At 39.5% G+C, this 13,643-nt stretch overlaps 1 protein-coding gene across 1 annotated transcript in view; it reads left to right on the top strand.

The window, feature by feature from the left end:
- The first annotated feature begins 771 nt into the window (after window positions 1-771).
- Window positions 772-13,643, top strand: part of LOC137179544 (E3 SUMO-protein ligase PIAS1-like) — a 62,813-nt gene continuing 49,941 nt past the window's right edge. Inside the window, exon 1 of the mRNA XM_067584308.1 lies at window positions 772-940. Within this exon, the coding sequence (XP_067440409.1) occupies window positions 800-940 (141 nt within the window). The 5' untranslated portion in view covers window positions 772-799. The remainder of the gene's footprint in view (window positions 941-13,643) is intronic.

Below are 13,643 nucleotides of genomic sequence, written 5' to 3'. Positions count from 1 at the left end.
TTAAGTAGGATTCTTCATGCAGGACTTTTACTTATTTTTATTTAATACTCAATACTTAAATATGTTTTTCTTCTTTTTCCTACAGTTGAATGTTTGAGCTTCACTGTGCAGAATGATGTACGTGCAGTTTGACACCAGAAGGCTGTTTTCACATTCACCTGCTGAAAGTGGAAAGTTTCTCTGTGCTCATTGAAAAGCCATTGGAAGCCAAATCTGGTCCAAAATTCACCTTATACAAGTGTGATGTGGAAACTTGAAGCCTCCAGTGCACATACACTGAGAAGGGACTTTACAGTGGAGAAGGAGAGCAGCAGTTAAACACCTGAAATGAAATATATTTACATATTTATAGATTCTGGCCTTTCAAAAAGGGAGAGGAAGTAGATACAATTTTAAGGATTTTAACATGGTAATTATACTATTTTTCTGGAAAAACCATATTAGACACACATTATTGTTCCAAGCAAATATTTTTTATATATATATCTTTAAATAAAAATTACTTCCTTTCTCTGGTGAGACACCTTTTTAAACTTCTAAATGAATAGAGCAAACACTATTAGGTATTAGCAAAGCTTTTATAAATAGGGGTTTGAAGACTAAAGTGGACAGTGTTTTGCTTTATTAGGATTATCTTATATTTCTTGAGGTGGTTTGAGGTCAAAGATGCAGGTGTTAAAGCACTGATACACTCAGGAGGACTGAATGGATCTTGAAGTAAATGATCTGAATACTTCTTCCACCTTTGGGCTCAATAAAAAAGGGGGAAAAATCCTCATACGTTCTGCAGCTGTTTTTCATGACTTCGTTTTGTGCTCCTGAACGCACCCCTGTGGCTGTGTGCGCGTTCACGCGGCGCTCTGCGCGTCCCAGTCATGTGACAACTCCACACCACGCCTGCGCTAAGAAATACAAGATGGCGGAGAGTGCGGAACTGAAGGTAAGGCGCAGCCTGAAATCATTATAAATTTACTCGGTTTGTGCGCGTTTTGATTGTCAAGTCGCACCGTGCTCCGGTGATTTAAGCCTCGCGGGGCTGAGATGTTGTCAGATGTTGCTGTTTGTCGCTCAAACACAGCAGCAACTTTATTGCCAAAGCTTGCGCGGGCATGTTTATGTTGATATTGAGACGCGCTGCTTTGGCTGAACGGACCGTTTTCTCCAGCACACCAGCTCCCGGCGGGGCGGTATTCACTTCATAACCATCCTCTGCTTCATATTTGAACACGAAGGAAGCGGCGGACCCCCTGCCGTGATGAACGCGTCTCTGTCCGGGCTGCTGGAGGTTTTATTTCAGCGGGTCATCGCGCCGACAGGCTGCAGGACTGTCAGTGGATGACAGCGGCATCACGCGTGTCTGCTCTCGCTTGAAAACACGCCACATGTGCAAGAAAATACTCCACATGTTAATGATTGTAAAGTTGTTATTGGTTCCGAGTCTGTCTGCGGGTGTTGTGGCGTCTGCTCGGCCTGTTCAGGTCACACCTGGTTCTCACTTTACCTGTTGATAACGAGCTCTGTTATAATAAAACACGCCGCTGCTTGTAACGGTAGCTGATTAACCGTTATACAGATCGATATCAGCAAAGCGTCCTCTAAACACCACCATTGATGCACCTTGCATCCACATTCAGTTTTTTGTTTACCCTACAGCACTGACACACCGTTTTTGACCTTAATCCTACCGGCCGGGGTCCCGCAGACCCCGCAGGTCTACTTTTTCTCATATCTCACAGGTGCTTTATTCATTTGTCATTCTAATTTTTCATGACTTTGTTAATCAATTTGTTCCTGCTGACTTCATATGATTGTTTTCCGTTTGTTTTATTTAGTGCTTTTTAAAAAAAAAAAAAAAAATACCAGTGTATTGGGGTCCTGGGGGACCACCCAATTCGGCTTATGCAGTTTTAATAGATGGAACTATTTACTGAGTTCATGTTTGCTGTGGGTCCTAATTTAAAGTGGGGAGGGGCGCGCTCTCAGTCATTTTAAAGGCTTTGTGCAGAGATTGTACTCGGGATAAAAGCTGCAATGTATATTGAAGAAAAGTATATATTCATGCAAATTAATTGTAACTTTCCTGAAATAATAATAACCTGTTTTTTTCAGATGATTAATTACACAACTAATAATGTTTTGAGAAGAAATAAGTTAATATTTTGCTACGGTGGTTGTTTCTTCCAGTAGTTTAGTTTTGGGGTCCCCAGGGACCCCAGTTGGTAGTCCTTGTATATTAAATATGTTGGCAGGATGATGGTTAAAAGACGGTCTTAAAACAACAGTTGGGTGTCCATATAAACACTGAAAGAGGTTTTCCTTGCTGTAATCATTCTGCTGTTCATACTGGCTATTAAAAGATCCCCTTCAAATGTGCTTTCAATGTAAGTGATGGGGGCCAAAGTCCACAGCGTGTCCACTGTGTTTATCTGAAGCTTATATGAAGCTTCATCAGTCTGAGTTAGTCATAACAAGTAGATATCTGCCATATTTACAGTCTTTTTAGCAACAAATTCCCTCTTTGTGTTTCACTGTTGAGCTGCGGTGGAAGTATAGTAACAAAAAGAGGAACTGTGGCACTAAAAAGACTGTAACATTGAAAGAGATGCACTTGATTTGACTCATTTGGACGGATGAAGCTTCATATTAGCTTCAGATAAACTTTTAAATATATTTTTGCACAGAAGGAGACTTGTAGATTTTGTCCCCCATCACTTACATTGTAAGTGCATTATGAAGGGACCTTCTACTGCTCAGTATGAACAAGAGGAATAATTTCAGCGAGGAAAACCTATTTCAATGTTCTTTTGGGCTCCTGACTGTTGTTTTAAGACAGACTTGGAAAAATTGTGAACCAGTCCTTTTTAATTTAACTTTGTAAAGCAGGGTTGGTACCCATCTAGCAGTTATTGATCAGAGTCTTGAGCTATTTTTAGACATTTCCCCAGCGTGTTTCCACTGCCTGCCTGGGGTCTGTGGATCTGTATAGATGCGTCTTTGTGCCAGCTGCTGTTCAGCTATACAGACTGTAATGAACAGATTTACAGCTAAACCCTCTGCCTCTTTTGAAGAGCCAGATGTGGTCATACTACAGTATATATACGCTACATGTGCTTGTATATCACGGGCTTTCTGGTTAAAGGATAAGACAAGAAAATGCAGCTTTGTGTAAATCTAGTCACATCTTCTCAAAGCTGCACATTTGTTTGCTTTTACTGTAAATCAAATCCTCACAGTAGGGCTGCAAATAGCTTGTATGTTAAACTGCTAGAATCTGTCGGAGTAATCAATCAGTTGCTCGGTCTATAAAATGTCAAATGAGCTTGTTTTATCCAAACTAACACCAGTCAGAAACCTAAAGATTTGTACTTTACTATCACATTAGACAAAGAAAAGCAGTAAATCCCTACAAGTGACAAGCTGGAACTCAGGAACTATCAATATTTTTTTCTTGAAAAATTACTCAAATGATCAATTATGTGTCAGAATAGTTGTTGATCTACTCATTGATAAACTGTTTCAGCTCTGCTTGAGGGTTTTTTGGACTTTTTGGTCGAACAAAATTAACATAACTTCAGGCTCTGGTTAAAGTGTGAAGGGCATCAGTGGTTATGTTTTTACAGGTTAAAAGATTAACTTAATAATGATTTTGAATAAAACATTAGATTAATCAGTTATAACCTTGTTTTGATTGACAGCAGTGACATTTCTTTAAGACTACTGTTATTACTTAAAAATAAAAAAAAACGGCAGATTTCTCGTCCGTCCAAACATGGAGGTCATTTTGCTCGTCTGCTTTCTTTATGTGTTTATGTGTTAACTTCATGCCCGCTGATCTTACTTCACATACTCAGCTTAAGGAACGATTGTGTCGATTGTTTATATCAGTAATAAATCCGCAGCATCATAAACCGATTTTTAAACTATAAATAAACTGACAAACTGCCCCGAGAGCAGTGAAATCTTAGTCTGAAATCTGAATTCTGTGGACAAAACAGAAACAATCAAAGAGGTTTCTGGTAGTTTTGTGAGTCCATGAATACTATAAAGCTCTCGAGCTGTCTGAGAGTTGTGTTGGTATGAACATTTTTTTTTTTTTTTTTTTGAAATAGTTCTGGAAATGTACTTTTGTTTTCTGTCTGTCTAAAATACCAGCAAAGACTTTTTTTATTATCACAGGAATTCATGAGTCAACTGCAACATCTCTAAAATTACCTTTTTCTTTAGTTTTTAGGTGGAAATATCTTCAGCATGAGCTTCACATAACTCCTGTTGAGTTATGTGAAGAGGAGGAGTTGTGCTTTAAAGAAAAACAACTTCTGAGCGAGTTAACTATTACATAAGTGAAACTGCTAAACATTAACGATTGAAACACTAATTTAACACAAAAATATTCAGTCAAAAGCAAAGTGAGACGAGAGCCGGTAAATAAATCTTCCATCCTGAGCAGTCGGCAGGTTTTACTTTTACCTTTTTAAAGACAAACACTCAAAAAAAACATAACAAGTCTGTGAAGACAGACTGAGACAGTCTAGTATGTTTTGTCCAGTGGTTTCTTTGTTAAGCTTCTTGATTAAATTACTTTCTTGATCAATCAGTCGTCAGTGCTGACGATCACCACTGTTGCTGACATTAGTTTGTTTACACCAGATGTTACAGTTTGAAGCATATTTGGCTCGAAAGTTTCCAGTTTTTTTCTTTTTCTTTTAATTTTTAATAAATATTTGCTATAGTCTAGATGTTGTGTCATTTTGCTCAGCAGTGAATCTCTCAAGTGTTGATATTTGCCGGTTGTTAAAAACTTTGATCAAAAACAATTTACTTAATATATAACCTGACTATGAGTGCACTCGACAGTGTTTGAAATATTAATGCTGCAGCACATCTTGCTGACGAAACAGTGCAGTGAAAGTCCAGGACGAGTCACAATATTTATTAACAAAGTGAAGTCTGATTTATTTAGTGCTCATATGATTGATTAGGCAGAAAGATAATCTGCAATTAATGTAATAATCAATTAATTAAATACTGTATTTTTTTTGCAAAAGTGTCAGAAATTCCCTGGTTATATATAACCTGCAGTCTTATGTGATAATAAAAAACAATTTGATGATATAGCTTTCAGACATGACATCTGATCAAAAGACTGAAAAACAATTCATAGATTAATTTGGGGGAAAACAAATCAAATTAAATGATTTATGAGAGTAGTCGTTGGTTACAGCCTTTGACTTATTTATTAAGCTTTTCTTCTTTCTGTGCAAAATGTGCAAAAATGAAATATTCAAGTTTGAAAAAATTCACTTTTTATAATAGTTTGTCTGAAAGGTTTTTGTGTAAAATGCAAAAGCTTAAAGGAGAGGTTCTCCAAACAATAGTCACATGTCCTCGTGTACACTGAAAGAGTTATTGGTCACTTTCACACTGGCTGAGCAGAGCTGAGGGAGCTCCCTTATGTGATTTCAGTGTAAGTGATGGGAGACAACAAACAACTGTGTTCATTCTGTGTAAAAATGCACTCTGAAGTTCAGCAGGATGGTTTGAAGATAGGCTTGAAAAAACTTGAACCTTTCTTTAATTGTCTTTTAAAGAACTTTTTGAAAGCAGATCTTTATCTACAAAAGTAAATAATAAAAAAATGCAGGATGAGACTTTCGCCAGACGAAGAGCAAATGTCTGAACATGTTCGGAGTTTAATTCATTCGCCCACAAACCCCAAATTAAGCCTTCACACAAACTATTCTTAGATTCCAGAGTAGGATAAGGATATTTTTTAAGACTATAAACTTTATCAGGCAGCAGTAGAAACCTCTGACTGTGTTGATTGTGTTTCTGCATTTAACAATCTATGTCTTCAGCTACATGCTGCATATCATCACATTCATGTACTGCGATGACACGTCGTTACGACCTGAATACTGAAGGAACAATAAGCGATGGCCGTTGATAAAATCAAGATGTATTTATGTTGTAATGTTATGAGCTCCGCCTCTCCGCCTTCCTCTGTTAAATGAATGAAGAGATTTAAATAATGAAATCAGCAGTAACGATGGTACATCACAGCATTTTATTGCTGTTTCCCCACCTGAGATGAAAATTTGTCATTTTAATGAACACATTTCTGTCCACGTGCATCATGTGGCGCTTTTGTCAGCAGCCATAAGGGCAGAGAGGACAGAACCAGCTGTGATATTGTGTCTCGTTATTCTTGGTCTCAAGCTGCAAACGTACATTTTTGCTTGAAAAAAAAAAGATTGAAAGTCGTTGCTGATCATATTTTTGTTGAGCTGCAACTAATGATTCTTTTCCTTATCGATCAATTACTTTCTCAATTACCGGTTTGTTCTATAAAACATCAGAAAACAATGAAAAAGGCTGTGAGGCCCCATCACAGATTTACTAAAACTGGAGTTGATGTCACGAAACATCTTGCTTTGTGCGTCCAACAGTTCAAATCCCGAAGACAATCAGCTGATTTTAATGTAAGACGAGAGAAAGCTGCTGATCAACAAACTGATCAATCGACTAATTGTAGCAGCTCTAGTAACTTGATCGTTAAGGCTTCACCTGCTCTGTTGTAACACCTGTAATTCTGCAGAATTGATCTGTGACAGTAATATATCGGTTTGCACTGCTGCCTGCTTTGTTCATGGTTTCTTAAGCGTTTATGTTACTATATAGTGTGCTGCTGAATCTATGATGCAGCCTCATCAGACAAAACCTGTGCTCATGGAAGCCTCTGATGTTTCCAGTCCCCCCCCCCAAATGTGTCCTGTTGCATTGCATTTTGTTTCACAGGAGTCCCGATCCGCCACAGCTTCTTTGAACTGTCTTCTCTCTTCTCTGGAGCTGCGGCAGCAGCAACCTGGCAATACAAATAACTGTCTGTGCGCTGGCGGCTTATAGGTGGAGACAGTCTATTTGTAGAGCCTGTGGCTAGGTTAATCCCTAATGATACAGGCCCTCTTCTCTGCTCCCCTACATCCTTTCAGCACCTGCCTATTTCTCTTATTTCCATTGTCATTATCGTAGCGGTTGATTTTCAGTTGAAAGAGAATTAGACGTCCACATAGAAATCATCAAACTGAATGATAACTCTTCTCTTCTGTTGGTGGATTTAATGCTTAAATACACATGTAGGTTTCGGTGTGTGTGTTTTAAGCACACACTGGTCTTTAAAAATGAGATAGTGTGGCTTTTTATAGCATCACCTTAGACATAAAAGACAACTACTGTAGACGAAAGTAAGGAAAAAAAATAAAATCATATTGGCGATTGATCGATCACACTGCACAGCGGATGTTCTCCAGCTCCCAGATGTTGCATGTCTCGTCTTTTACACAGATGTCAGAGGTGTTTAGAGAGCTTCGGAGCTTAGTACGTAATTTCTGCAGAGACCTGTAAACAAACTGTTGAAGCTGGGTTATTGCCCTTTTCCTTGTTCTGAGTATTTGGTGAAGTTTATCAGTTAGGGCTGCAAGGTGAAGATAACGCTGCGGTTTCAGGCTGCACAACACACACACACACACAGTTTGTTCTATAAGTTCAAGTCCGGCATCGAAGCTTTACAGTCATCCGATATTTTGCCCCCCCCCCGCGAGAGAGAGCACACATTTGTCTGCAGCCATCGACTTCTGCGCCGCTTCGCCCCAGAGATGGAGCTCCTTTGGTGATTTTTTTTTTGTTACACACAGTCCTGTTGCCGTGGAAACATGTCACATTTGAGACGGACATGGGTAGGTAGCAGTTTGGAGCTCGGTTGTGCGTTTCCAACTGGAAGAGAAAGACAGGCTTTTCACTGACCACCCTCCTGGCAGTAGCATTAGGTTTTTAAATATTGGAATATCAGAGGGATTCTTGTGTGAATACGGAGGGATAAATGAATAAAAAATGTCCCGTGAAAAGCCTGTCATCATAGAATAACTCTTTATTCCTCTGCAGGCTTTCATAGTCTGGTGTGTATGTCAGACCTTCGTCTTAAAGTCAATAAATCTTTCCACACGAGGCACACGGCAACTTGTGTGCAGAGCTTAGTTCTACTGTCACGTTTTGTAATTTGTGCCTCATAATTCACTTCTGATTCGCAGCAGTTGTGGCATCAGATTCTGTGTTACGCATGCATCAAGATTAGTTGCGTGTTTTTTTTTTTCCCCCCCCATAAATCTCAGGCTTCAGTTTTATGTGGCGCTGCTTTGGTGCAACATCATGTTGCCAACAACACCTGATAACACCAACATGACAGGTTCCCCAAACAGGAAACAATGATTTTAACAGAATTCTGGACACTTTCTGCACAAGTTAATGAGGAGTTTTCTTTTGAAACTTCTGATTTCACATGCAGACTTTATTTTTACAGTTGCCTGGATGCAACGTGATCTAAATACGTCGACATGGAAACATAATTAATGGACTGACATACCTAACTGGTTATATTTAATATATATTATTACAACATGAAACACTGAGCATTAAAGGGAAATGTGGTCTTGAGAAACAGAAAATAACCACATACTGATTTTTTTTTCTGATATTTTAAGAAAAATGAAAACTAAATGTCATCAAATGAAAAGACACTTTAACTCTGCCAGGTGTTTGTCTGTCTTGGTGTCTTCTTGTCCCCGTCATGTCGTACCACTCGTGGTCCCGTAGAGCTTTTTGTCTGAGGTGATGAAGGATTTCTTGTTTTTATATCTCTGGGCGACTGATGCCGTCTATTAGAGATGTTTCTGTAGAGTCCTGTGCAGTCAGCTTAAAGGGTTAATGACTAATATTAGAAGTGAGCGCATGCTGTAGCCTCTCCGGTGACCCTGTAACCTGAGGGACCGCAGCATAAGACACTGATTCAACAAACAGCTTTCATCCTTTAGCAAGCAGCCTGCTGTGATATCTACATTTTAAAGAGTTGCTTTGATTCCTGGTTAAAGTTAAATGAACTTATTATGATGATCCAGTGGGTCACTTCTTACCTGTGGAGTGTTTGGTGACTCTAATATACAAGTTAGTGAGTAGTGATCATCAGCACTGTGTCTCTGGAAGCTTCCACTAAGAGTTAAAATCATAATTGGTTTATTTATCAGTATTTTCACTGTTCAGGATTATCAGTTTAGTCTTTAAAATGAGATAAAAAAAAATCTGATAAGAGATCTTTATTGTCATTTAATGAGATTTAGTTTGGCAACTTTCTCACAGCAGTAACACGTCATAGTGCAACAATATACAATCATGACAAATGTTCATCAAAATGAGTCAGAGGCCAGAGAGATCATGTTGTCTGACCAACAGTAAGAAAACAACATGAAGTTATTCAATCAGCAATGATAAGAAAGGCTGTTTTTTTTCCTGCAATAAAATGCCTGAAAAAATAGATTTTTTTTTTAATTATGGGAAGCCACTGGGGACTTTTATTAAAACGATTATGTAAACTTGAAAATGAAAATGTAATTCCACAATAGTATAATGATTGTTATTTGAGTAAAAATGAAAATGCAATAATCCACTTTGCATTTTCATTTTCACTGGTACGGGCGTTCTGTGGCCGTATTAAAATGAAAATGGAAAAAAGCTGTTTGACATTTAATTTTCAAAGTTGTCCCCCCGCTGTACAATGGGCAATATTCAAATGTTAATTCAATTTTGAAAATTAAAATGAAATATAGACAATATAACCTGAATTTGAGGCGAGAAATAAGCGATCCAGCAGCTGAAATCTTCACTCACATTAGATCTACGAGGCCTGATTCAAAAAGTTTCTTCGGACTTTCGTAAGGAAAGGAAATGACCACATCGAGCCGGGCAGCCAGTGAGACACAGGAACGGCACCATGATATCAATATTAGTGAAATTCTTGAATGCTTGATACCCAACTGAACGCCAGGTAAAAAAAAACCCAATAAAAAGAGAAATATGCACATGCATGTTATCAAACGGACTGCGTATAGCTACTGTGTGCGTGTGACTGTTAACAGATGTCCATTTCTTTTGCAATTCCAAGCATTATCCTAATTTAACCACCATGGTGAAAGATTTTTACTGTCAAATAATATTGCTTCAGAGGAAAAGTATTCAGTATCCAGAAATGACTTTTGCAGTTTTCTTTTTCATTAGAGCTGGCAAACCTACTGCAGACTCTGCAGCACCAGCAGCCTGTCATCTTCCTGTATAGTTTGATATAAGCGCTTTTAAAAACTCAGTGTGTGACTGAAGTATCGGGTCGTCCTGACACGCGACAATCAGGTATCAATAAGTAGATTTAATTGAATATTAAGCTCATATTCATTTCAAACATAATTACTCCCGTTAAGCTGATAGCAACATAAATATGCACTATAATAAAGCTGCTAATTCAAGCATACAATACAAACAAATAAGTGAAAATGGTATTCTGATAATCCTATTTTCAAAATGACTTAAAACCATGACATAAGGATAAGGGAACATCTTAAACCAGAAGCAGAAAACAGCAATAAATAGCTGTCTGCTCTATACTGTATATCATAGTTGTAATTTCACCAAAAAAACAACTCGAGGCACATTTCTTCCAATCGTGCAGCTGCGGCGAGGTTGGAATTGGATTTGAAGACCTGAGAGGACGGCCTGGTGTGCCGGTCCAGGCTGTTCTCTCCCTCTGAATGAAGCTTGGGACCTGGACCACGGTAATGTAATTGCAATCCCCAGACTGTCCTAAGATGTAGCTCAACATCAGAGAGGCCGCTCTTAAGATAAAAAAAAAAAAAGGTATCTGAGCTCTCTGCTCTCTACCATATGTTTGCTTCACAGTCTGCAGTCTCGGGCTACCGTCTCTACGATTCTCCTTCATCTCGGCGTCTGCTGACTAGGGTTGAACGATTTAAAAAAAAAAAAATCTAATTGCAATTAATTTGACTGATATTGTAATTGCGATATTAGAGGGAATGCTAATTTTTACATCGTGATTCTCATTTTCATTGAAAAACATATTAAGAAGTGATTTTTTTTTAGGTTATCTGTATCAAAAAAAGACGTTTTTCTAAGTCTGTGGAATATGATGTGTAGGTCAGGACATCTCTGCAGCACAGCAGTTATTATCCTAATAAAATGGTATTTTGACACATATTGCAGTAGGCCATACTGCGATTTCGATAAAATTTCGAGGATCACAGGATCAAAAGGGCGATTGTAACTCATCGGTGTCTTCCTACCCTTCTTCGTTTTCTTGCCAGATGAGACCGGTAGGTTTTTGGTGTCTAATGTCTTTGTTCTCGCTGCCTTTTGGCTTCCGTTCCTTCCTTCTTTCTTCAACACGGTGGGGGGGGGTCAGCGATAAGCTAACAGGTGTTTTCCTGTTTTGTCCCCCGCTCGATTGTTAGCACCACGTTACCATCGCAGCTCTTTGTCCAAGTTGTTCCTACAACCTGTCTTTATCCACATACACGGCAGCAAACCTGTGCTGTTTGGTTGCTACCAGCAGCTTTTACCTGCACTGTTTTGGCACCGGATTACAAACCCCTGGTGGTTGTCATCACAACTTTGTGCCTTTCTGCGGCGAAAGGGACGGGTCTCAGATTCACTATCAGCCTGTGGCAAGCTGGGACTAGACCTCTTTAGCCCCAGGTGTGGTGGCACAACATGTAACGCACTAAAAAAGCGAAAATCATTCTGAACTCGCTCCAGCTGGGTTTCATGAACCGATCACGCTCGGGGAAGAATGGGCCAGATCCATATTTTAGTCCCAAACTCTGTCTTTTGTTTGATCTACAACGCGCGCTGTGATTTTGATACCACAGAGGCAGGAGGGAGAGAAAACAACAGGCGGAGGTATTTCAGAGTTAAGCCTGAGTCAGAGGAGCTGGAAGGCTAAGGGGTGGGGGGATGGGAGGACAGAGAGGGGAGGAGGATGGGGAGGGAGCTGGCACTCAGTACAGAGCCCTCTAGCCGAGAGTGGGAGCTTTATATAATGGCCAGGTAGTGTGCAAGCTACCCTCCTCCTCCTCCTCCCCCCCTCCCTCATCCGCCTACACAACCTCCGTACACCCACACACACACACACACAAACACACACATCCTGCAGATCCTTTGCAGAAAACTGCTTGGCACAACATTATTAGCCTCACCATCTCCCAGTCTCTCGGGAGTCAAAAGAACTGCATTACTGTTCACCCTTTAAAAACCAAATAAAGTGATTTTTTTTTTAGCTCTACTAGCAAACATGTGGAGCTCACAGGGAAACACCGTCGGCTGCTCGAAGACATTACTTTGGTGTGTTTCGGTAAAAGGACCGACACGACCTTTAGGGGTCACTACTGAGAGTTTTTTCGACTCCACTCTGGCCCTCACTGTCACACGGGTTAAATCTTAAGCTAATCTGATTGGGTCAGTACTTGTCAGCTGACCTTGGTTTGTGACTCTGTTTCCAATCTGGGTTGACCTCGGGTCAGACGCTGCCGACCCTCGGCGAACAGGGCGTCTCTGTTGGGAATGGAAATTTAATTTAATGATATTGACGTTTAAATCTCATTTAACTAAATTCATACTGAGGAGAGGAGCAAGTTCATACGCGTCCATGGCTGCTACAGGGTAAAGGGGGGAGAGATATAATGTACTGCCATGGTCTGTGTACAAGTACAGCCTCACTTTATTCCCAAAAAAGAAGCATCTGACCGAACATAACTGGGCAGTGTGTGGAGCTGCCCCCCCCCCAACCCCCCCTGAAATGTTGAAAACTTGAATAATCACTTGAGAAGCCTTCACCAGTCAACTTGCATTTCACTGCTTTCTGTTATGTGTCATTGTACATGGAGTAATTCTGGATAACAGCATGACAGGCTGTTAACTTTTACAAAAAACTCTTTTCTAACTAACTGAAATGGAAACAGAGAGGAGTGATGGAGACATAGTACGCTGTGATGCAAAGTAACTGGTTTCTGTTTGCTGCTCCAGCGCTGTTGAATGCTAGCAAAGTTTTTATCTGATTTAAATTTTAAATGAGCTTATATTAGACAATTTAATTTAGGCTCTAAGTTCTTGTATCACTGCTTGTGTTGAGACACAAACATTTGGTTTCTTTGTTAAATGAAAAAACGGTTTAGTAGAAAATAGGGCTGCAACTAACAATTATTATTGTTATTATATAACCATTTTGTCCCAGGTGGTGTCTTTAAATTGCTTGTTTTTTCTGACCAGCTGGTAGTATTACTGTCCGATATGACAAAGAAAAGCAGAAAATCCTCACATTTAAGGAGCTGAAAACAAAGAATGTTTGGCTTTTTTGCATGAAAAGTGACTGAAACGATTAATCAACTATCAAAATAGCAGTCGGGTTAATTTTCTCCCGTTCGGCTAATCGATTAATCGACTTACTGTTGCAGCTCTTGTAGAAAAAACACGTCTACATTCCTCAAATGAAGTTCAAAAAATGATTTTGATGTTGCTACCTTAACTGGGTTTGTGTATCAGCACTAGTATTGACATTTTGCTTTACCTTTGAGTCTGCAGCACGTACATACATTCTGTAATCGTGTGCATCAAAAACCTCTTTAATGGTCAAACAAGCCGTGACGACTGCAGGAACCTTAGCCGCCGTCAGTATCACCAGACGTCAATTGTCTGACGGTAATATTAGCTGGCAGCTCTTAGTCCTCAGATGTTTTCAATTACACAGTTATACGAGG

The sequence above is a fragment of the Thunnus thynnus genome, chromosome 1 (assembly GCF_963924715.1).
Source record: "Thunnus thynnus chromosome 1, fThuThy2.1, whole genome shotgun sequence".
In the NCBI taxonomy this organism is placed as follows: Eukaryota; Metazoa; Chordata; class Actinopteri; order Scombriformes; family Scombridae; genus Thunnus; species Thunnus thynnus.
Note: the sequence above shows the minus strand (reverse complement) of the source record. Positions and strands in the feature narration are given on the sequence as shown.